The 22,411-nt window shown below is 56.8% G+C and overlaps 1 protein-coding gene across 1 annotated transcript; it reads left to right on the top strand.

Moving 5' to 3' along the window:
- Window positions 1-1,853: 1,853 nt before the first annotated feature.
- Window positions 1,854-21,999, top strand: LOC135461111 (uncharacterized). Its single transcript, XM_064738100.1, has 8 exons — window positions 1,854-2,103; window positions 13,157-13,728; window positions 14,012-15,073; window positions 15,505-16,473; window positions 16,917-17,924; window positions 18,130-19,110; window positions 19,522-20,553; window positions 21,019-21,999. Exons 1-8 carry the CDS (start codon window positions 1,854-1,856, stop codon window positions 21,997-21,999), a joined length of 6,855 nt encoding a protein of 2,284 aa, XP_064594170.1.
- Window positions 22,000-22,411: the final 412 nt, after the last annotated feature.

The following is a 22,411-nucleotide window of genomic DNA, read 5'->3' as shown; positions in this document are numbered from 1 at the left end:
AGATCTCGTGGTGTTACGGGAAGACAGGGCCCCTGCCCCCTTAGATAAGAAAATTAACATAGGAATGTAGCCCCCTGAACCAGATGCCAGTAACTTTCCACTTGCCCAAGTAACTTTTCCATCCCTACTAACCATAGATGGTAAGGACAGACCCTCACCTGACGTAGAAGCCCCCTAGACTATAAAACCCCACGAGAAGAGAGAATAAAGGCCTTTGATCCTCCACCATATTGGTGTCCGCGTGTTTCTTAGGCCTGAGCGACCCTGGGGAAGAGGGTCGCCGTGCTGTCTCCCGAAACCAGGCCGCCTGCCTTGTATCAGAAGGCAACATCTGGTGCCGAAAACCCGGGAAGCCGATCAGAGCCTGGGGAACGGGGTTCGCCTGGATGGGAAGCAGAGGCTGCAGCGGCGGGTCCGACTGCAGCGAGGGGGACGCCCCTGGGCCAGCAAGGAACATGGAATCCATTGCAAAGGTCGTATCAGATATGCATGCGCATTTTGGGATAGAATGTAAAATTAAGGATTTATCTCTCGCATTGCCGAGACTCATTAAGCTTGGGGCTATAGAAAGCCCCACGGATATCCTCCATCCGGAGGTGTGGGACGATTGCACAAAGGTCCTGGCCAAAGACACTATGTTGTCCGGCTCAGGGAAAGCCCTAAAATCCTGGGGCAAAGTTCTCCAGGCTTTACAGAAAGCTCGACAAGAGCAGGAAGCCTGGAAAGCCGCACAAACCTGCTTGCTAGCCCCCCCACAGCCCGGGGGAGGTGCGGCGACACAGACTGCGGAGATTCTTGACCCGGGCGGTCTCGTGGGGGAGGCGCGGTCGGTGGAAACCCCCCAGAGAGCGAGCTCGCCATCGGGGGGGGAAGGACACGCAGGGGCGTTCTGGCAGGGGTTGGCGGAGGAGGCGCGGAACGCGGCCGACCCCGCCGGGAGCGGCTCTGGGAGCGGCGCCGGGACCGGCGGGGACTCCCCGCCGCCATATGGGTTTGAAAATGGCGCCGAAGCACATGGTGAGGGCGGAAGTAAGGAGACGGGGGGCGGAAATGCAGTCAGCGCGCTCCAGAACGCACGCGCGGGAGAGCGGGGAGAAGGGGCGGCCCCCACGGTACAGCGTAAGACCAATCAAAGCGCTCTATTCAAATTAAGTCCTTTTAGGGCAAGAACCTCCCCCAGCAGGAGGCGGGGGGACCCCAGGGGGAGGGAACGGCCCGACCCCCGCAGGAGGGGGCGGGGTCGGAGCCCGGGAAAAAGGCAGAGCAGCCCGGAAGTGCTGACTCACTCTGCTTCCGGCTCTGACTCTGACTGGGACGAGGGGGAGTCAGGGAGTTCGGATTTGGAGAGTTCGGATTCGGATTCTAGCTTTAACAGAGGGAGATCAGCGGCACACAAGGTTTCTAGTCGCAGGGCTCCCACATGGGTGAAGGGGTCATTAGAGAAAGACCGGACTCCGCTTACGGATTGGCAGAAAATAAAGATGTTTTGCGCGGAGTGGACCCCGTCTGCTAACCTGGTGCTCCCGGTCCGCGTGAGGGGAACAGGCGATAACCAACAAAGGACTTACTCCCCTGTAAACCCAAAGGAAATCCAAGCAATAATCAAAGCGATTGCAGACAAGGGAATTAATTCTGCCATGGTTACCACACTCATTGATGGCGTTTTCGGAGGGGATGATATGTTGCCTTTTGATATTAAACAGACGTGTAGAATGATTTTTGATGGCGCGGGGATGATAGTTTTTAAACAGGAGTGGGAAGATCAATGCACAAAGGAGCTGGCCCAAGTGACAGGACCTAACCATCCACTGCATGGCTCCAGCATACAAAGACTCATGGGCAGAGACCCCACTATGATCACCCCCCAGGCGCAGGCTGAGGGCTTGCGGGCTCATGAGGTTATGACAACCACCCGTGCTGCCCGGGAAGCTATCCGTGCAGCGGCTAAAGTAGTAGCCAGTCCGTCCCCATGGTCAACCATCAAACAGAGTGAGAGCGAGAGCTTCACTCAGTTTGTGGACAGACTTCAGGCAGCATTGGACTCCTCCTCGTTGCCGTCGGGGGCTAAGGGTCCTGTGCTGGCAGACTGCCTGCGCCAGCAGTGTAACTCTGCCACCAAGGACATTTTAAGGTCACTGCCACCTGAGGCTAATGCAGCAACCATGATTAGGCACGTTGCAAAGGAAGAGCATCTGGCTCCCATCCAAGCAGCAGTTCACACTGCAATAACCAGTGTGATGGCATGCCTTGAGTGTGGCCAGGCAGGCCACCTGGCAGTAAACTGCCCACAGCCAAGGCGCCTATCAGCAACAGCTCCACCACACCAAGGGGAATATTGTGGGCACTGGGGCTGCGAAACCATTGTTACAGATGCCAGACCGTCGGGGCCTGGGTGGGATCCACAAGAGCCTGACAAATTCTTACAGTTCACCTGGGCACCCAGTGGCTGCAAAACACCCGTCTTCCTCCAGGGAAGCTTTTAACAGTCTTGCAGCCACATCACCCCAGTTGGGCCATAGGCCGAACGTGGACAGGTGTCCTTCAAAGGTCAAAAGAGAGAGTAAATGTGCGAATTATCAGGCTCCAACCGTCGGCGCCCCGAGCGGTCGGACCAAACAAAGTGATTAAAAGCGTGCCGAAAGGAAAAAATGCAACCTACCCTAAAACCCTACCCACTAGAGTTAGCAAAGTCCCAACCGGCCATGCGGAGGTCTTTCAGACAGACCGCGCCGCCAGGTCGGACTCAGACCCAATCCTTCGTATGTTAGAAGCTACCTTTATATCCCTGAATGAATCCAACCCTAACCTAACCGAATCCTGCTGGCTTTGCTACGATGTCAAACCTCCCTTTTATGAAGGAATCGCTTTAAACACTCCCTTCAGTTACTCCACAGCCGATGCCCCTCACCAGTGCAGATGGGAAACCCCTCGGAAAGGAATCACCCTGAGCCAGGTCACAGGCCAGGGCAGATGCTTTGGCAATGCAACCCTAGCTAGGCGGAGAGGCAACGTCTGCACCAAAGTTGTCAAGCCTAACAGGAAAAACAATAAGTGGGTAGTCCCATCCGCACCTGGGATGTGGGTTTGCCAGCGATCTGGAGTGAGTCCCTGTGTGTCTCTTGCCAAATTTGATGACTCTAACGACTTTTGTGTCCAAGTTCTGATTGTTCCTAGGGTCCTGTACCACTCAGATGAAGAAGTGTACCACCTTTTTGAGGAACCCAGCCGGCTCCACAAAAGAGAAATAATAACAGGTGTAACTATCGCGATGTTGCTCGGTTTAGGAGCAGCAGGAACGGCAACGGGTGTCTCAGCCCTAGCGACACAGCACCAAGGACTGTCCCAGCTGCAAATGACCATCGATGAGGACCTGCAAAGGATCGAGAAATCCATCTCCTTCCTGGAGAAGTCAGTCTCCTCTCTCTCGGAAGTGGTCTTGCAGAACAGGCGAGGTCTGGATCTCCTGTTCATGCAGCAAGGGGGCCTGTGTGCCGCCTTGAGAGAGGAGTGCTGCTTCTATGCAGACCACACAGGAGTCGTGAGAGACTCCATGGCAGAACTCAGAAACAGACTGGCTCAGAGGCAGAAGGACAGGGAAGCTCAACAGGGCTGGTTCGAGTCCTGGTTCAATCAATCACCATGGCTAACCACTCTGATTTCTACCCTAATAGGTCCATTGGCATTGCTGCTTCTAGCGGTTACCTTCGGACCTTGCCTGCTGAACAAGCTGGTCTCATTCGTTCAGGCCCGCCCGGAACGGGACAACATCCTGTTCATAGGCTGGCGAATCCAACCAGGGAACACTGCCAGCCACAAGTTCTAACCTTGACTGGCGAAAACTTACTCAGATTTACCAAACCCCCTTTTCCTTATGGAACTACAACCTTATACCTCATTTCAGTACCTATGTATATGACTACCTCATTCATTTGTGAAAAAGGGGGGGAGATGTAGCAGATAGGGCCTGGCGTTCGGAAGATTTCGTGATGTTACGGGAAGACAGGGCCCCTGCCCCCTTAGATAAGAAAATTAACATAGGAATGTAGCCCCCTAAACCAGATTCCAGTAACTTTCCACTTGCCCAGGTAACTTTCCATCCCTACTAACCATAGATGGTAAAGCCAGACCCCCACCTGACGTAGAAGCCCCTTAGACTATAAAACCCCACGAGAAGAGAGAATAAAGGCCTTTGATCCTCCACCATATTGGTGTCCGCGTGTTTCTTAGGCCCAAGCGACCCTGGGGAAGGGGGTCGCCGTGCTGCTTCCTGAAACCAGGCCGCCTGCCTTGTATCAGAAGGCAACACATGTAACCCATGTGTTAGCTCGCTGCTCTATATTGTATACTCCCTGCGTTTCCCTAATCACTGCACTGAGCAACCTTGTCAATATTTGCCAGACTGCTGCCATTGCTGCCCTTGGTGTCCATCACGCCTGCGCTTTGCCCAAATTGCTTTAGCCCGTTCCCACTCAGAATCTCTAAAGTGATGTATTTGTGGCATTGCTATTCCTACTCCACATTCAGTAGCTGTTATCTTGCTCTCTAGTACAATTTGGTTTACTACAGCAATTAAAGCAAGGTTAAGCTGCACCCACAGTAACAATCTTTGCTCATATACTTCTATCAAAGATACATCCTGGAGAAAACTCTGATATCCTCCTGAGTTATGCCCTAAAAATTTAGCTAATGGTACTCTCGGGGAAATCGTGTTTGGAATGTGAAAGAAGTTATTGCGTATCAGGTTAATAGGTCTAAATATTTTTCTTTTTCCCTCAAACCACTGCTAAATTATGTTCTTGAGGAACTTGTCGCCAAGTTTTTAAGTTACACTTTATTCTATGAACTTTAAGCTACAGCTTACATGCACAACCATGCAGAAAAAAAGCATTTTCTATCTGATTTACAACTCGTGATGAAAGTGAAGGTAAAAGAAGTCTGTGTATATCTAACCCGTGTGTATGAAGCCTATGTGGAGTTGCCAGTACTCCCTCAGCATACTCCAGCAAACTTGGTAGATATTCCCACTGTTGTGGGAAAATCCATTGTTCAGCTGTCAGGTGCTGAAGAATTGGATTCAGGGCTGTCTGGAATCGGTGCTTTTGCCAATTCTCCACCTCTGGGCACAGCATGGGTTGGTGACAATGGTTTCAGATAGGGCTTCACCCACTTGGCCGGAGTCCAACAAATGCCTTTATCTGTAGGTAAACACACATAACCTCTTCCTATTAATTTTACTGTAGCTGGTCCTTCCCACACCCCTGTTTCTGGACTTTTGAACATGACCTGAATGCCATCAGGCAATTCCTCACTTGGATTATGTGTGAGGGCATGATGCACAAGAATAGGCAGATCTTCCCTATCTCCTGTTGTTCTAAGGTAATTAAGCACAAAAATGGCATTAGCTGTTTTTTCCTCAGGGGATAACCCTGTCTTTCCCCTTTTTGTTTTTGCAGCATGCCCTTGAGCGTCTGATGGGCACGCTCAATAATTGCCTGACCAGTAGGATTGTGAGGAATCCCAGTGTCACATCGAATACCCCATAAATTGCAGAAACCTTTGAATCTTGAGGAACAGTAAGCAGGAGCATTGTCAGTCCTTATTGCTAAGGGGATACCTAATATGGCAAAGCAATTGTACAAATGTTTCTCTACATGACGTGCTGTCTCACCTGTTAAGGGAGTGACCCACATAACACAAGAATAGGCATCAATGCAAACATGGACAAACTTTTTCTGACCAAATTCTGCTACAGGGGTTACATCCATTTGCCATGATTGCAAGGGTTGAGCACCCCTAGGGCTAACACCAGTGCCTAAACCAATGCCATCTCGTTGACAATCAGGACAGGATCGCACAATACCAGAAGCATCAGTAAGGGGAATACCAAATTTTCTAGCTAACATTTTTGCAGGTTGATGAAGAAATGCATGGGAGGTTTTGGCTTGCTGGAATTTATCAGAGTTTGGCATTGGCCAGACAGTGGCTACCAACTGATCAGCTCGAGCGTTACCTTCAGACAGACCAGGGAGAGCTTGATGACTATGAACATGAGCAATAAAGTATTCCTGCCATCGTTGATTTAGGGTTTTAAGTAATCGGCTTAAAAGGGAATACAAATGCTCATTACTCACCTCCTGAAGTACTGCTCTTTCTAGGCGTTGGACACAGCCAACTACATAAAGCGAATCAGAAACAATGTTAATGGCCTCATTGTTCCAATTTTCAAAAGCCCAAATCACAGCTTTCAATTCTAATGTCTGCAGCGTATCTTTTACCTCTCCAAAAATGACATGCTTTTTCCATACTTTGTCTTGCTGCCAAATGCAGGCAGCCCTTTTTGACCTTTTTCCTGCATCTGTAAATGCTGTCTGCCCAGACACGGGACAGCCAGATCTCCAGGGTCTGTCCTCCACATGCTGATGCTCCAATAAAGATGATAACACCCGGTGCCGTGGATAAGTATTGTGAACTTTACCCTCATATCCAGCCAAAGCTATCTGTAAAGAAACAGAATGCCTAATTCCCCATTCAAGACACCAGTCAGCCAATGGTACCACAATTGCATATGGTTCATGTCCCCAGATTTCCAATATTCTCCCTCTGCCCTTCATAATCAAATGAGCAAAAAGTTCCAGTCGAGTGGGAATAGTTCTAGATTGTTTTACAGGTAAAATACCCATTCCAATGAATGTAAAAGAAGTCTGTGTATATCTAACCCATGTGTATGGGTTAGATATATGTGTATATGTGATGTATGCGTAAAATAACTAAAGGATTAGCCCGAGTTTTAACCCATTGACAAATCAAGGCGAAAGGATGCTTGGCATAATTGTCATCCTCCAGGCACTGATTGATGATCATCAACTGAAATGGAAAATTCTCGATCAGAGGTTGTGCATGTGACGTAGCAACCTTTGTGGCAATGTGATCCAAGGTCTGCTGTTGTTTTTTATCCAGGGTCCAGCATTCAAGTTCTTCATTAGTTATCCCACAAATATTTCTAATCCACTGAATATCCCCCACTCACTTCTGGACATCATGTACAGTTTTAATCTCAGTGGTAATGGTGAGTTTCTGTGGTTTCACTACAGACTGATCAATCAGCCACCTGAGATATTTCCAAGGAGCACAGGATTGCACCTTATCAGGAGCAATTTTCAAACTTCTTTCTTCTGGCAAAACTGGCATGGTTTTTAGAACAGCTACAGAGTCTAATTGTTTCCCAGCCACTAACATATCATCCATGTAGTGATAGATGATATACTCAGGGAATTGCTGCCAAACAGGTTCCAATGCCCAAGTGACATAAATTTGGCTCATTATAGGGGAGTTTTTCATGTTTTGGGGCAAACAAACTCATTCATACTTTTTGTAGGGTTCTGCCTTATTGACAGATGGAACAGAAAAGGCAAAATTACTCCTGTCATGTGGATGCAAAGGAATGGTGAGAAAACAATCTTTGAGATCAATGATCAATAGATTCTATAACTCAGGTTCTATAGTGGAGATAGCATAGATTTTTTTTGGTGCAAGCACAACTATCATACTGCTGATTCACCTATTCAAATGTAGCAAGGCAATTACTCGTGTCATGTGGATGCTCTCTGTTGCAGTTTACAAAGCAGTGGTTTTACCACATCCTGTACTGCAGCAGCTGCATGGGCTGCTTTTTGTGTCTCTGTAGTTGTAGACATAAGTTCCAGCTTTTCTGAAACATCAGCTCCCTTCTTTAATGTTCCCAAAATCTGCCGAGTTTTATCATTAGCATTGTCAAAAAAAAAAGTATTAAACAATTTTACCTTTCTGTCTGAATCCAAATCAGGATGATCATAGATAGCTTCATGCAATCTGTCTACAAATTTATCAAAGTCCTCATGTCCTCCTTAGTGAGTCTGTGTAAAAGACTTAGTGCGTAACCCATCTGGAAGTGCAAGGATGGCATCATGTGTTGGTTGTTGGCTCATCTGCAAGACTTGATCAATGCTCCTGGCCTGGGCAGTGGCAGCAGCCCAGGGCCCTTTGCCAAGGAACTGTTGTGCTGTTAAACCACACAGAGGATCACCCTGCACTCCAGGTCTTGCTGCTTCCTGAGCACACTTTTCCTCCCAGCTTTTATGGAACATCACCTGCTAATGGGGTGGCATTATAAGTATTTCTAGGGTATGCACATCAGCTGGAATTAATGTGTTAGATGTAAAAATATACTGCAGAAATGACTGTGCAAGTTGGGGTTTTAAACCGAATAGTGAAATTGCAGCTCTTAACCTTTCTAAAATCTTCCAGTCAAAAGGTTCCCAAACTCTACCTGCAGCATTAGTCACTACAGGAAAAGCCTCTGCATCATTTGAGAGAAACGTCCTTTCTACAACAGCTTCTGTAATAACTCCCTTCCACTTTCGTTTCTGAGCTGCTTCTCTGTCAGGGTCACATTCCAACTCTAATTAAACTTTTTTTTTACAGCATGAGAGGGAGGATTTCCTTTAACTGGCTTGAATGCTGGCTCAGAGACAAACTGGGAGGGTGGTAACCGCTTTCCTGGTTGTCTGTCTGAACCTACTATCATTGGCAAGTCCATTTTCTCAAAAGAATAGTCTCTTTTGGGGACAACTGAATCCTTTTGTTGAATTACCAATTTTTGCAAATGGTCCACTAAAGATTTTAAATCCTCTTCGATAGAAGCATTATTTGTAATAACATCTCCTTTTCACTTCTGCATGTTTAGTTTCTAAGTTACTGTTATCTACAATTTTTTCACTCTGAGTACAACTGACCTTTGTCTGACAGCCCAACCCCCCAAAGAGGCAGCGGCTTCCTCTTTCTCGCTCTGAGCTGGAGGAGCAGTCGGGGCAATGCTCCATTCTGAGCTGAGGGGCTGTGGGCTGCGTGAGGGAATATCTAAGGTGGTAGAAAACAGCTGCTGGACTGAAGTTACTGGAAATGCCTGAGGCTGTTCTGACTCAGAGGCAAGGGCTGCACAAGCCGCAGCAGCAGCTTTCCTCTCTGCCTTTGAGGCTTGCAACACCTCTATGATGATTTTCCACAAAGTAGAATATTTAGACGCCTCTTTTGCCTCACTCCCACCAGATGCAATACAGTCCCACAACATCCACCCCACAGCTTCTCATGTTGAAATCTCAAAAGCAACCTGTGCTCCTGCTACGAGATTATGGTCCCAAACCCAGTGCAATAGTTTCTTCAAATTGGAGGCATCATACTTTTGTTCTCTCTCAGAGAGGATATGTTGGAGGAGTTTCTGAACACCTTCCCTTTCATGCTCAGACCCCATCTCCTCCCCAGCCGCTCACCTTGATCAGGGTGAGATTCAAGCCATCTACGATTGGAGCTCCAGTAACCTTTCCCTCTCCCTGGGCACTGAGGATACTTTACACCGGCTGCTCCGCTCCTCGAGGGCTGGCTCCCATCCCTGCACATCAGCCAAATTGCCGACCTCGAGTCCCTTTAGTGCTGTGACATTGGGCCTGCCCGCGTTCTCCACCAGAAATGCGGGCTGTGGAGGTTCAGGGACATCACACCATGACCAACATGATCCAGTGAGCCAAATTTATTATCCCTAAAAAGACTATATTGATAATAAATCTCTACTGTCCACGTGTCTCTAGCTAATACATGATTGGTTAATCCTAGCTGTTCACGCATCTAAATTAGAATGGTGATTGGATCACCTAATTTTTCACCAGTCTTGCTGTGATTGTCTGGCCCACCCATGGCTCACTTTTTTCTTACTTTCCCAAACTTGCTGACAAACCTGCTGAGTCCTGATGACTCTTCTTGTATCTCTTTCAAGGATATACCGACCCCATTTCTGAATGTGTCCATAATTCACTGTTTGTGATCATGTCCATTGTCCATTATTACAAGCAGGCTGGATTGTGCATCGGCTGACCATGGCCATTGTCTAACAAAAACTCCTCTATCTACAAAAACTGTCAACATGTATCAATGAAAATTCCCAGAAAATTCCCAAGATTTGTCTCAAATCCCATGTGGGAGGGAGGCAAGGTGACAGCATATGTCCCAATGATGTCATTGCCCTCACGATGTCACAGCGTGCGATCACCTCTCCCCCGTACAGCCTCAGATCCCGAGGCTTTGCACTGTTGGGCCACCATGTGCCATCGGAGCCATCACCCCAGCCACCAGCCTTGGAGCACCAGCCACAGCTTCAGGGGCTTTGTAGGACCTGCAGATGCCAGTGTCCCATCAGGACGCCTGGCAGCTGGGGGTCTCCACACCCCGCTCATCACTGGCACCAAGCCCTGGGGACATCAGGGGATGCTCATTGTCCCCTTCGGGCAGAACTCAATGGTTCATAGCTGGGTGCATCTGAAGATGAATGCTGGTCTGTACACACGAACAAGCCTCAGCAGCCAGGGCCACCTGGAGCACTGTCCATCCTCACTGGCTGCCTCACTGTCTCCTCCCCTCCCTCCCCCTCCTGGGTGGCGCTGTACCAGACTGGGCACAGCCTCCGGCAACCTCCTCCCTGTCCGGCCCATGGGGCTGCTGGCCGATGGCCCCAGGTTGTCCCCAGCTGTCCCTGTGGTGCTCATCCTCAGGTCCCCAGCCTGGTGATGCCCAGTGTGGCCCGCCTGCAGTCCAGTGCATTGGGGACCTCAGTGGTGGCCTCAGTAGGACCTTGTCCTACAGGCACAGACCTCAGGGGCCCCAGCTCTGGCCAGCAGGCCCGACCCGCCAGTGGGCTTCACCTTGGCCAGTGCCGGTGGACCCAGGGGCACCCTGAGGCCTGGCCCAGGGAGGTACCACAACGGTGGTCACGGCTATGAGGCTCCAGCAAAGCTCCTCAGGACTCTGGGACACTCTGGGTGCCCTGGTGTCCCTCTGGACAGTCACTGGTGACACTGACCAGGGGGACCAGATGGGGACACGGGACTTTGGACACCTGATGGGGGAGCGGGGAGTGGACTCTGTCCCTGTCCCACGGCAGTGGGGAGTGGTGATCCCCAATGTCCTCCTTGTCCCCTGGACGGCCTGGGGTCCCCACTTGCCTGCTGTCCTATGCCAACTAGCCACCCCTGTGTCCTGTGCCAACCGGGAGTCCGTTCCTGGCACCCCCGTGTCCTCTCTTGGCTGGCCACTGTGATCCGCTTGGTCCCCATGTGCCAATCCCGAGTGTCCCCAGCCCTGGAGCGCTCCTGGTGCGACAATCTGGAACTGGTGCGCTGGGACTGGGGACGGGGCACGAGGGGACATGGGGGACATGGGACCTGCCTGGAGGGAGTGAAAGAGGTGACGCCACCTCTTCCTGTTTCCCCTGTGCGGCTGCGCCCCGTTCCTGCGTGTCCCCAGCTGCCACCCGGGGTGTTGGTTATCCGAGTGTCCCCAGCTCTCCTGGGTGCCTATCGAGTGTCCCCAAGGCATCCCTGGAGTGTCCCGCTGCCATGGAGCCCCTCGAGGTGCGACAATCCTGGAGTGGTGGGGTGGGAGGGGACAGAGGGGACACGGGGGTGACAGAGGGGACACGGGCCAGGTGGGCAACGGCGAGGGATGAGGGCCCAGGGGTGGCGGGCTGCATGGGGTCAGCAAAGACCGGGGCTAGCAGGAGGGGGAAGGTGACGGCGGTGAAGGGGCACAAACGTGGTGGCAGGGGAGCAGAGGGTCTGAGGTCGCAGAACTGGGGACAGGGGACACAGGGAGCCTCAGGGGGGACAAAGGGGACCAGGAGCACGGGGCACAAGTTGGGGCACAATGCACCAGGTCACTGCCACCTCCGTACCCCGCAGCGTAGCCCTGCTGCAGCCACGGACCCCTGTGGCCATCTGGGTGAGGCTGGCACCCTGCCCAAGTCCCAATGTGTCGGCAATGGGACCCCGGGCCTGAGGATTCCCACGGAAGCCCGGGCCTCCCTGTACCGCACTGATGGCCCTGGCCGTCGATATGTCCAAGCATGGAACCAGCTCACCCGAGAGGCCTGGTTGGCTACTGGAGCACCCCGGGCCCCCTAGACGTGTTGGGAGTTTCACTGGACTGTCACTGGGAGCGCTAAGCACGGTCCCTGGCTAAGGAAGCCACCAAGCGTCCCCATGCTCCACGGGTCCCACAGGACACATGGTGGTCCCGTGTCCACCACAGGAATGGGGACCTTGGCCTTGTTGGGGACCTGGGAAATCAGGGTCCGTGGGGACATTGGGGCCGGACACGGGACTCGCTGGCCCACGGGAAGTGGGGTGGCGAGCACTTCCTGTTTGCCCTGTGCGGCTGGGCCCGTCGATGCAACAGGGTCCCCAGTGCCACCGGCGTGTTTGGTTACCGGGCCCGGAGGCTTGGTGGCCCATGGAGAGTCCCCAAGGCATCCCTGGAGCTGTCCCAGGCATGGAGCCCCTGAGGGCAGAAATGAGTGGATGTGCTGAAGGGCTGGAAGGGGACAGGGGGTGCCGTAGCAGGCACTGGGGAGGAATGGCGCAAGGCCGTGGTCATTGGGGAGATCGAGAGGCACAGTGTGTTCGGCGCAGGCCCAGGGCGTCGGGGGCCGAGGGGCAAAGAGCATCGAGGAACCCAGGTGTCGACCAGGGAGCATCCAAGGTGTCCAAGTACGCCGGAGCCAGTGTGAGACAGGAAGGGGACAGGGGCAAGGGCAGGGAGAGTGGAGTTGAGGGGAGGTGACAAAGGGGGGAAGGGGGACAGAGAGCCCTCAGGGAGGGACAAGTGGGAGCAGACAAAGGGGGGGGGGGGTGGCAGGGAAAGGTCAGGGTTAAGGGGGCCAGGGTCTGACGCGACCGTCCACCAGCTGAGGGCACAACGGCCTGCAGCCCAGGAAGGTACCCGGGCAAGTCCCTGGTGACCCCCTGTGCCTGCCTGGTCCCAGCCCCTGCCAGGCACAGGAACTGGTGGCCTGGGTGAGTGCCTGCACCGGCAGCTGGAGGGAATTCTGCTCAGGAATCAGTGGCACCGGCTGGAGCACTCAGGGCACTCGGGTACCTGTACCACGAGGATGTGGCCCTTCACGCCCTGAGTGCCCTGGTGACTATGGCCACGCACCCTGACCCCGCCAGGCTGTAATAGCGCCCAGGATCCCTGGAGATGTAACTGTCAGCGGAAGTGCTAAGGCGGCTGGGCCTATGGCCAGAGGACCAAGCTCCATGACACCTTCGAGTGAGTGGCACATTTGGCCACACAGGGGCCGGCGCCACGCCACGCCGGGCCAGGGAGCTGCAGGACGCGGCTGCCCGTTATGGGACAACTCTGGAACAATGGGAGGAACAGGGTCAGGCCCTGGGCAGGGAGGAGGGGGCCGAGGTGGTGGCCGGGCATGGAGCCCAGGTGAGGAGAGAGGTCATGGTGGCTGCCAGCGAGGCAACAAGGGCCACCATGGTGAGACAGCGGCTGGAGGTGGCCCTGGGGCTGCTGGAGCGCTTGGTGGCCGCGTGTGACGAAGCCACCGCGTTCCCCCGGGAGCTGGAGCACCTGCCCTATGATATGAATGCCACCCTGGAGGGGAGAAAGAAGAAGTCCTCCCATGTCCCTGAGGCCTTGGTGGCCAAGGCGGCCCTAGCCAAGCAGCTGTGGGAGGCCAATGCCCGCCAAGCCATGGCTCACTTGGTGAGGACATTTCCAGACTACATCAAGTTCTTGTTCCCTGCCGGTCCCTCCAGCCCCAGTGCCTGTGGGGTGGCCGAGTGGTGCCAAAGAGCCATCGAAGACATCCCAAGGCTTGTTCGACCCCTGGAGCATCCCCAAGGTGTCCCCAAGGTACCGCCAGTGAGAATGGAGCCCCAAGATGTGTGATGGGGGGCACAGGGGTGCGAAAGGGGACCGGAGAGAGTGGCAGGAAGTGGGGAGGTGACACCGTGGGGGAAGGGGGCAGTGGGGCATGAGATGTACACAGTGTGGAGCAGACACAGGGGCGGGGTGGGGGTGGCAGGGGGGAAGGGGTCAGGGTGTGAGAGGGGCAGGGGGTGTCAGAGGGAACAAGAGGCTGACAAAGGGATTGAAGGGACAAAGGGGACCTCGCAGGGGCAGGAGGCCACCCCAGGAGGCTGTAAGTTCCACCAGGTCCCTGACACCTCCCCTGTCCCCTCCCCAGCTGTCCCCGGCCCTGCTGCAGCCACAGGTCACCGTGGTGGCCATCCTGGGTGAGCTGCTGGACACCCTGCCCAGGCTGGACGAGGAGATGCTGTTGCTCAGGTATTCAGTGAGACTGTACCGGCGCCTGGAGGACTTCACGAGGAACATCCGGGTCACCCTGTACTGCATTGAGGGCACCTGGTGGCGCTGCAATGTCACCTCCGATGATGATGGCCCTGTCACATCCCTGAGCCAGGCCCTGGTCGCCTACAAGAGCACCCCAGGGATCACCTGGGACCATGTGACAATGGCAGCCAGGAAGTGGCAGAGGTCGGCGCATGTGCTCGTGGACAGGTGGGCCAAGCTGGCCAGGGCAGCCACCAAGCTCCGCATCACCTGCAGCGATTTGGCCACCCAGGCGGCCGACAGGGCAGCCACAGCCACTGCCCGGGCCAGGGAGCTGCAGGCCAAGGCTGCCCGTGATGGGACAGCTCAGGAAAACATGGTGGAGCTGGGTCAGGCCCTGGGCAGGGAGGAGGGGGCCGAGGTGGTGGCCGGGTATGAAGCCCAAATGAGGAGAGAGGCCAGGGTGGCTGCCAGTGAGGCAACAAGGGCCACCATGGTGAGACAGCGGCTGGAGGCCACCCTGGAGCTGCTGGAGCGCTTGGTGGCCGTGTGTGACGAAGCCACCGCGTTCCCCCGGGAGCTGCAGTGGCGGCTCAGGGACACCGAGAGCACCCTGGAGGGCACAAATGAGGCTTCCCCCGATATCCTCGAGGCCTTGGTGGCAAAGTTGGCCATGGCCGAGCGGCTGTGGGAGGCCAACAACCGCCTGGCCAAGGATCACCTGCTGGGGACACTTCAAGACATCATCGCCGTCTATTTCACCAGTGGTCCCACCAGACCCAGGGCCTGTGAGGTGGCTGAGCAGTGCCAAAGAGCCATTGAGGACATCCCAAGGCTCCTTCGACCCCCGGAGTATCCCCAAGGTGTCCCCAAGGTGTTCCCAGTGAGCATGGAGCTCCAAGAGGTGCGACAGAGGGATGGGGGGAGAGGGGGACAGAGGGGACACTAAGGGGGAAGGAGGCAATAGGTGATGGGGCTGACATGGGGAAAGGTGGGAGGGGCCAGGGGGTCACAAAGAGGGCAGGAGGGAGTAGATTGAAGGGGGGAGGTGACAGAGAGGAAGAGGGGAAAGGGGGGAAGGGGGCAGTGGAGGATGGAGGGAATGCTGTGGGGAGGGGGCACAGGCGCTGGCAAAAGGGACAGCAGTGGGAGCAGGGGGATGGCAGAGGGGCAGGGGGTGCGAGGGGCTATGAGGGAAGGGGCAGTGGGGGCCAGAGGGAAAAAGAGGCTGACAAAGTGACAGAGGGGACAAAGGGACCCCTCAGGGGCCAGGGACCACCCCAGGAGGCCATAGGTGTCACCAGGTCCCTGACACCTCCCCTGTCCCCTCCCCAGCTGTCCCCAGCCCTGCTGCAGCCACAGGTCACCGTGGTGGCCACCCTGGGCGAGCTGCTGGACACCCTGCCCAGGCGGGATGAGATTCTGCTGCCCGTGTCTGCATTGAGCCTGTACTGGGACCTGGTAGACTTCACCAGGGACCTCCGGGTCACCCTGTACTGCGTTGATGACACCTGGTGGCGCTGCAATGTCACCTCCAATGATAAGAATCCCGACACCACCCTGAGCCAGGCCCTGGAAGCCTGGGGGAGCAGCCCAGGGATCACCTGGAATGATGTGACAATGTCCACCAGTGAGTGGCAGGGGATGGTGTCTGTGCTTGTGGACAGATGGACCCGGCTGGCCAGGGCAGCCACCAAGCTCCACAACACCTGCAGAGACGTGGCCACTGAGGCGGCCGACAGGGTGGACACCGCCAGAGAGCGGCAGGATGAGGCTGCCATTTTTGTACGAGATCAGGAAAACATGTTGGAGCTGGGTCAGGCCCTGGGCAAGGAGGAGGGGGCCGAGGTGGAGGACTGGTATGAAGCCCAGAAGAGGAGAGAGGCCATGGAGGCTGCCAGCGAGGCAAGAAGGGCCGCCATGGTGAGAGAGCGGGTGGAGGCGTCCCTGGGGCTGCTGGAGCGCTTGGTGGCCGCGTGTGACGGAGCCACCGCGTTCCCCCAGGAGCTGCAGCGCAGGGTTGGGGACATTGAGGCTGCCCTAAAGGGGACAAATGAGGCATCCCCCAATGTCCCCGAGGACTTGGTGGCCAAGGTGGCCGAGGCCAAGCGGCTGTGGGAGGCCAACGCCCGCCTGGCCAAGGATCACCTGCTGGGGGCAGTTCCAGACATCATCAAGTTCTTGTTCAATGGTGGTCCCAACAGCCCCTGTGAGGTGGCTGAGCGGTGCCAAAGAGCCATCGAGGATATCCCAAGGCTTGTTCAACCCCCGGAGCATCCCCAGAGCGTTCCCAGGGTTTCCCCGGTGAGCATGGAGGCCCAAGAGGTGCCACTGGGGGAGGGGGGACAGGATCTGGGGGAGGAGAGGGGGACTGAGGGGACACTGAGGGGGAAGGGGCAATTATTGGGGATGGAGGGATACACAGGGATGGTGGGAGGGGACAGGAGGGAGTGGCAGGAAGGGGGGAGGTGACAGATGAGTGGAGGGAAAAGGCGGTAAGGGGGCAGAGGGGGATGGGACGTACACGGTGGGGAGGTGACATGGAAGGTTGGTGGGTGTGGCAGAGGAGGCAGCATGGGATGGCAGTGGGTGGGAGGGGCTACGAGGGGAGGGGCAAGGGGTGGCAGAGGGAATAAGGGGCTGACAAAGGGATGGAGGGGACAAAAATGACCCCTCGGTGGGGACGGCCACCCCAGCAGGACCTAAGTGCCACCAGGTCCCTGACACCTCCCCTGTCCCCTCCCCAGCTGTCCCCGGCCCTGCTGCAGGCACAGGTCACCGTGGTGGCCACCCTGGGAGAGCTGCTGGCCACCCTGCCCAGGCGGGACGAGGAGATGATGCTGCTGCTGTTGCCCCCAGGGTGCCTGCACGAGGACCTGGACGAATTCACCTATGAGCTCTTGGAAACCATGGGGTACACTGAGTGTCTCTGGTACCACTGCAAGCACCCTGACAGAATTGGTGACCCTGTCACCTCCCTGAGCCGGGCCCTGGCTGCCTACGAGAGCACCCCATGGACCACCTGGTTTAATGTGAGGATGGCAGCCCCCGACTGGCAGTGGTTGGTGTCTCTGCCTGTGGACAGCTGGACCAAGCTGGCCAGGAAGGCCAAGAAGATCTGCAATGCCTGCAAGAAGGTGGCCATTGAGGCAGCCTCTGAGGAGGCCGCCGCAAGCGCCCGAGCGAGGAAGCTGCAGGACAAGGCTGCCCGTTATGGGACCTCTCAGGAAAACAGGGGGGAGCTGGGTCAGGCCCTGGGCAGGGAGGAGGGGGCCAAGGTGGTGGCTGGGGGTGAAGCCCAGGTGAGGAGATTGGCCAGGGTGGCAGCCACCCAGGCAACCAGGGCCGCCAGGAAGAGAGAGCGGCTGGAGGCGTCCCTGGGGCTGCTGGAGCGTTTGGTGGCTGCGTGTGACGAAGCCACCAAGTTCCACCAGGAGCTGCAGCAAAGGGCTGGGGACATCAAGGCTGCCCTGAAGGGGACAAATGAGGCATCCCCCGAGGTTCCCAAGGACTTGGTGGCCAAGGTGGCCGAGGTCGAGTGGCTGTGGGAGGCCAACACACACCTGGCCATGGGTCACCTGAAGGGGGCAGTTGGAGACATCTGGAAGTTCTATTTCGATGGTGGTCGCGATAGCCCCACTGGGGTGGCCGAGAGGTGCCAAAGAGCCATCAAGGACATCCCAAGGCTCCTTCGACCCCGACCACGTCCCCAAGGTGTCCCCAAGGTGTCCCCAGTGAGCAGGGAGCTCCAAGAGGTGTGACAGAGTGGGGAAGGGGGTTGGGGGAGAGGGGGGGAAGAGGGGGATGGGAGGGACACAGAGGGTGGAGGGTGGTGGCAGAGGGGACAAGAGGCTGACAGAGGGATGGAGGGAATAAAGGAGACCCCTTGGGGGCTGGGGGCCAACCCAGGAGGCCGCAAGTGCCACCAGGTCCCTGACACCTCCCCTGTTCCCTCCACAGCTGTCTCTGGTCCTGCTGCAGCCACAGGTCACCGTGGTGGCCACCCTGGGTGAGCTCCTGGACACCCTGCCCAGGGTGGACGAGGAGATGCTGGTGTTCATGTCCCCAGGGTGCCCGTACTGGGTTCTGGAGGAACTCACCAATGAGCTCTGGGCCACTATGAATGGAATTGATGACACCAGGAGGCACCACAATGTCACCTCCAGTGATGATGACCCTGTCACCTCCCTGAGCCAGGCTCTGGCCGCCTACAAGAGCACCCCATGGACATCCCGGAAGCGTGTGACAATGGCGGCCAGCGAGTGGCGGGGGTCTGTGGCCGCGCTTGTGAAAAGCTGGGCCCAGGTTGCCAGGAAGGCCACCAAGCTCCATGACACCTGCAAGAAGGTGGCCTCTGAAGCGGCCAAAAGAGCAGCCACCACCACCACCTGGGCCAGGGAGCTGCAGGACGAGGCTGCCCATGATGGGACAGCTCAGGAAAACGTGGGGGAGCTGAGTCAGGCCCTGGGCAGGGAGGGCAAAGTGAGGAGAGAGGCCATGGTGGCTGCCAGCCAGGCAACAAGGGCCACCATGGTGAAACAGCTGATGGAGGCGGCCCTGGGGCCTCTGCAGCGCTTGGTGGCCGCGTGTGACGAAGCCACCACGTTCCCCCGCGTGCTGCAGCGCAGGGTTGGGGACATCGAGGCCAGCCTGAAGGGGACAAATGAGGTGTCCTCCAAAGTCCCTGAGGATTTGGTGGCCCAGGTGGCCGAGGCCGAGCGGCTGTGGGAGGCCAATGCCCGCCTGGCCAAATATCACCTCCTGGGGACACTTCAAGAGATCATCGACTTCTATTTCACTGGTGGTCCCACTGGGCCCAGTGACTGTGCGGTGGCCGAGCGGTGCCAAAGAGCCACTGAGGACATCCCAAGGCTCCTTCGACCCCCAGAGAGTATCCAAAACATTCCCAAGGTGTCCCCAGTGAGCGTGGAGCTCCAAGAGGTGTAACGGGGGTGGGGGAGAGAGAGACGGAGGGGACACTGGGGTGGAAGGGGGGGCAATGGGGGAATGGAGGGGACACAGGAAGGATGGCAGGAGGGGACAGGGGGTCACAAAGGGGACAGGAGGGAGTGGCAGGAAGGGGGGAGGTGACAGAGGGGTGGAGGGGAAAGGGGGGGATGAGGGGACACGTGAGGGAAGAGGGCACATGGGGGCTGGGGGGAGTGGCAGAGTGGACAGCAATGGGAGCACTGGGTGGAACGGGCTATGAGGAGATAGACAGGGGGTGACAGAGGGAACGAGAGGCTGACAAAGGGACGGAGAGGACAAAAGGGACACCTCAGTGGATGGGGAACACCCCAGGAGGCCGTAAGTGCCACCAGGTTCCTGACACCTCCCCTGTCCCCTCCCCAGCTGTCCCCGGCCCTGCTGCAGCCACAGGTCACCGTGGTGGCCATCCTGGGTGAGCTGCTGGCCACCCTGCCCAGGCGGGACGAGGAGATGCTGCCCGTGTCCACAGTGAGACTGTACTGGGACCTGGTGGACTTCACTGAGAACCTCCGCATCACCCTGTACTGCACAGATGACACCTGGTGGCACCGCAATGTCACCTACAATGATGATGACCCTCCCACCTACAATGATGGTGACCCTCTCACCTCCCTGAGCCAGGCCCTGGCTGCCTGGGAGAGCACCGAATGGACCACCTGGGACCATGTGACAATGGTGGCCAGCAAGTGGCAGGGGTCGGTGTCCGTACTTGTGGGCAGGTGGGCCCAGCTGGCCAGCAGGGCCACCAAGCTCCACAACACCTGCAAGGAGGTGGCCACTGAGGCGGCCAACAGGGTGACCACTGCCACCACCCGGGCCAGGGAGCTGCAGGACGAGGCTGCCCGTGATGGGACAGCTCAGGAAAACATGGTGGAGCTGGGTCAGGCCCTGGGCAGGGAGGAGGGGGCCGAGGTGGTGGCCGGGCATGGAGCCCAGGTGAGGAGAGAGGCCAGGGTGGCTGCCAGCGAGGCAACAAGGGCCACCATGGTGAGACAGCGGCTGGAGGTGGCCCTGTGGCTGCTGAAGCGCTTGGTGGCCACATGTGACAAAGCCACCGCGTTCCCCCGGGAGCTGCAGCGCCTGCTCGGGGACATCGAGGCCGCCATGAAAACGACAAATTGGGCATCCCCTGATCTCCCTGAGGGCTTGGTGGCCAAGGTGGTCGAGGCTGAGCGGCTGTGGGAGGCCAACGCCCGCCTGGCCAAGGGTCACCTGCTGGGGGCAGTTCCAGACGCCATCAAGTTCTATTTCACTGGTGGTCCCGCCAGCCCCAGTGCCTGTGGGGTGGCCGAGCGGTGCCAAAGAGCCACCGAGGACATCCCAAGGCTCCTTCAAACCCCAGAGAGTCCCCAGAGCGTCCCCGAGGTGTCCCCAGTGAGCATGGAGCTCCCAGAGGTGCGATGGGGGGAGACAAAGGGGACACTGAGGGGAAGGGGACGGGAGGGGGCAATGGGGGATGTGGGGGACACAGGGGGGTGGGAGGGGGCAGAAGGTCACAAAGGGGACAGGAGGGAGTGGCAGGAAGGGAGAAGGTGACAGAGAGGGGGAGGGGAAATGGGGGCAGGGGGGTGAGGGGGATGGGAATGACTGGGGTGGAGGGGACACAGGAGCTGGCGGGCGGTGTCAGGAGGGACAGCAGAGGGTGACAGGGGCTATGAGTGTGGTGGTAGTGGGTGGCAGAGGGGACAGCAGGGAGGGTGGCAGGAGGCAGCAGAGGGGACAAGGGGGTGACAAAGAGACAGAGGAGACAGCAGAGCCCTCCAGGAAGGGGACAAAGGGGGCACCAGGAGGGCACAGGGGCCACCCAAGGAGGTCACAAATGCCTCCAGGTCCCTGACACCTCCCCTGTCCCCTCCCCAGCTGTCCCCTCCCCAGCTGCTGGAGGCTCTGGTGTCCGTGGTGGCCACCCTGGGTGAGGTGGCAGCCACCGTGACCGGGCCACACCGGGGCGTGCGGCGCTGTGTGCCCCCAAAGTTGCTGCACGCGGCCCTGAGGATCTTCACCTGGAGCCTGCGTAACAGTCTGGAAGATCCCCGTGACACCTCCATGGGTGACTCTGGTGTCCCCTCCCTGGGCCAGGCCCTGGCCACCCTCAGGGCCACCCCTGGGGCCACCTGGGCCGATGTGAGAGCCGCGGGCAGCGCCTGGTGGAATTTGGTGGCTGTGCGTGAGGAGAAATGGAAACAGCTGGTCGAGGAGATCACCAAGCTCCGTGATGCCTGTGAGGACGCGGCCCTCGCCTGGGCCAGGGATCAGCAGGACAAGGCCACCCGCAGGGGGACAGCTGGGGACAACCCTGTGGCCACAGCCCAGCAGCTCATGGTGGCCCTGGACAGGAATGAGGAGGCCTCGGCAGGGGCTGCACATGGTGCCCAGGTGGTGGCGGCCACCAATGAGGCCATGGGAGAGGCTGTGGTGGCCACCAGGCGGGCGAGGGCAACCACCAGGAAGAGACATTGGGCAGAGGTGGCCCTGGAGCCGCTGCAGCGTTTGGTGACAACGTGTGACAAAGCCACTGAGTTTATCAGTTACATGGAGTGCCAGCTCAGGGACATCGAGGCTGCCCTGGAGGGGACACAGGAGGCATCCTCTGATGTCCCCGAGGCCTTGGTGGCTGCGGTGGCCAAGTTTGAGCAGCTGTGGGAGGCCAGCGCCCGCCTGTTCAAGCATCACCTGCTGGGGACACTTGGGGACATCCACGACCTCCTCTTGAGTCCCTATGGTGGCCGCGGTGGCCCCGATGGCCCTGGCAGCCGTGCGGTGGCCGAGCGGTGCCAAAAAGCCATCGAGGACATCCCAAGGCTGCTTCAGGACAGTGACATCACTGCTGCGATGTCATAGCGGCAGTGACATCATTGGGGACATGGCTGCTGTCAGCAGTGCCCTCCCTGTGCAGTATTTGAGATAAATCTGGGGAATTTTCATTGAAATTGCCCCAATCCTGATGGGAATTCTTGGGGTGACATCTCTGGGGACACGCAGGGACAGTCTGGGGACACTCAGGGACACTGGGGACACTCAGAGATACTCAGGGTCACTCTGATGACACTCAGGGACAGAGGACAGGGTGAATGAGTCCCCTCAGCAGCTTCCAGGTTTCCACTGTGCCTGCAGCCAAGCCAGGTCACAAATAACAATTTAATAATTGCCTTTTGCATTTTTGTATTGCCTTTTGCACATTTTTATTGATCACCAACAATTTGATATGTTTTTTATAGTGATATTGATTATTGGTGATTCCTTATAGCTGCTG

The sequence above is a fragment of the Zonotrichia leucophrys genome, unplaced genomic scaffold (genome assembly GCF_028769735.1).
Source record: "Zonotrichia leucophrys gambelii isolate GWCS_2022_RI unplaced genomic scaffold, RI_Zleu_2.0 Scaffold_174_98767, whole genome shotgun sequence".
NCBI lineage: Eukaryota > Metazoa > Chordata > Aves > Passeriformes > Passerellidae > Zonotrichia > Zonotrichia leucophrys.
This window is presented reverse-complemented; position numbering and strand designations above follow the sequence as displayed.

What these genes read in the sequence shown, in the direction of transcription:
- LOC135461111 (XM_064738100.1), top strand. Translation starts at nt 1,854, where the DNA reads ATGATCACCCCCCAGGCGCAGGCTGAGGGCTTGCGGGCTCATGAGGTT. An exon ending in AGACTGCCTGCGCCAGCAGT is followed by an intron (nt 2,104 to 13,156) that starts GTAACTCTGCCA and finishes TTGGCCACACAG; the next exon opens with GGGCCGGCGCCACGCCACGC. An exon ending in GCGTTCCCAGGGTTTCCCCG is followed by an intron (nt 16,474 to 16,916) that starts GTGAGCATGGAG and finishes TCCCCTCCCCAG; the next exon opens with CTGTCCCCGGCCCTGCTGCA.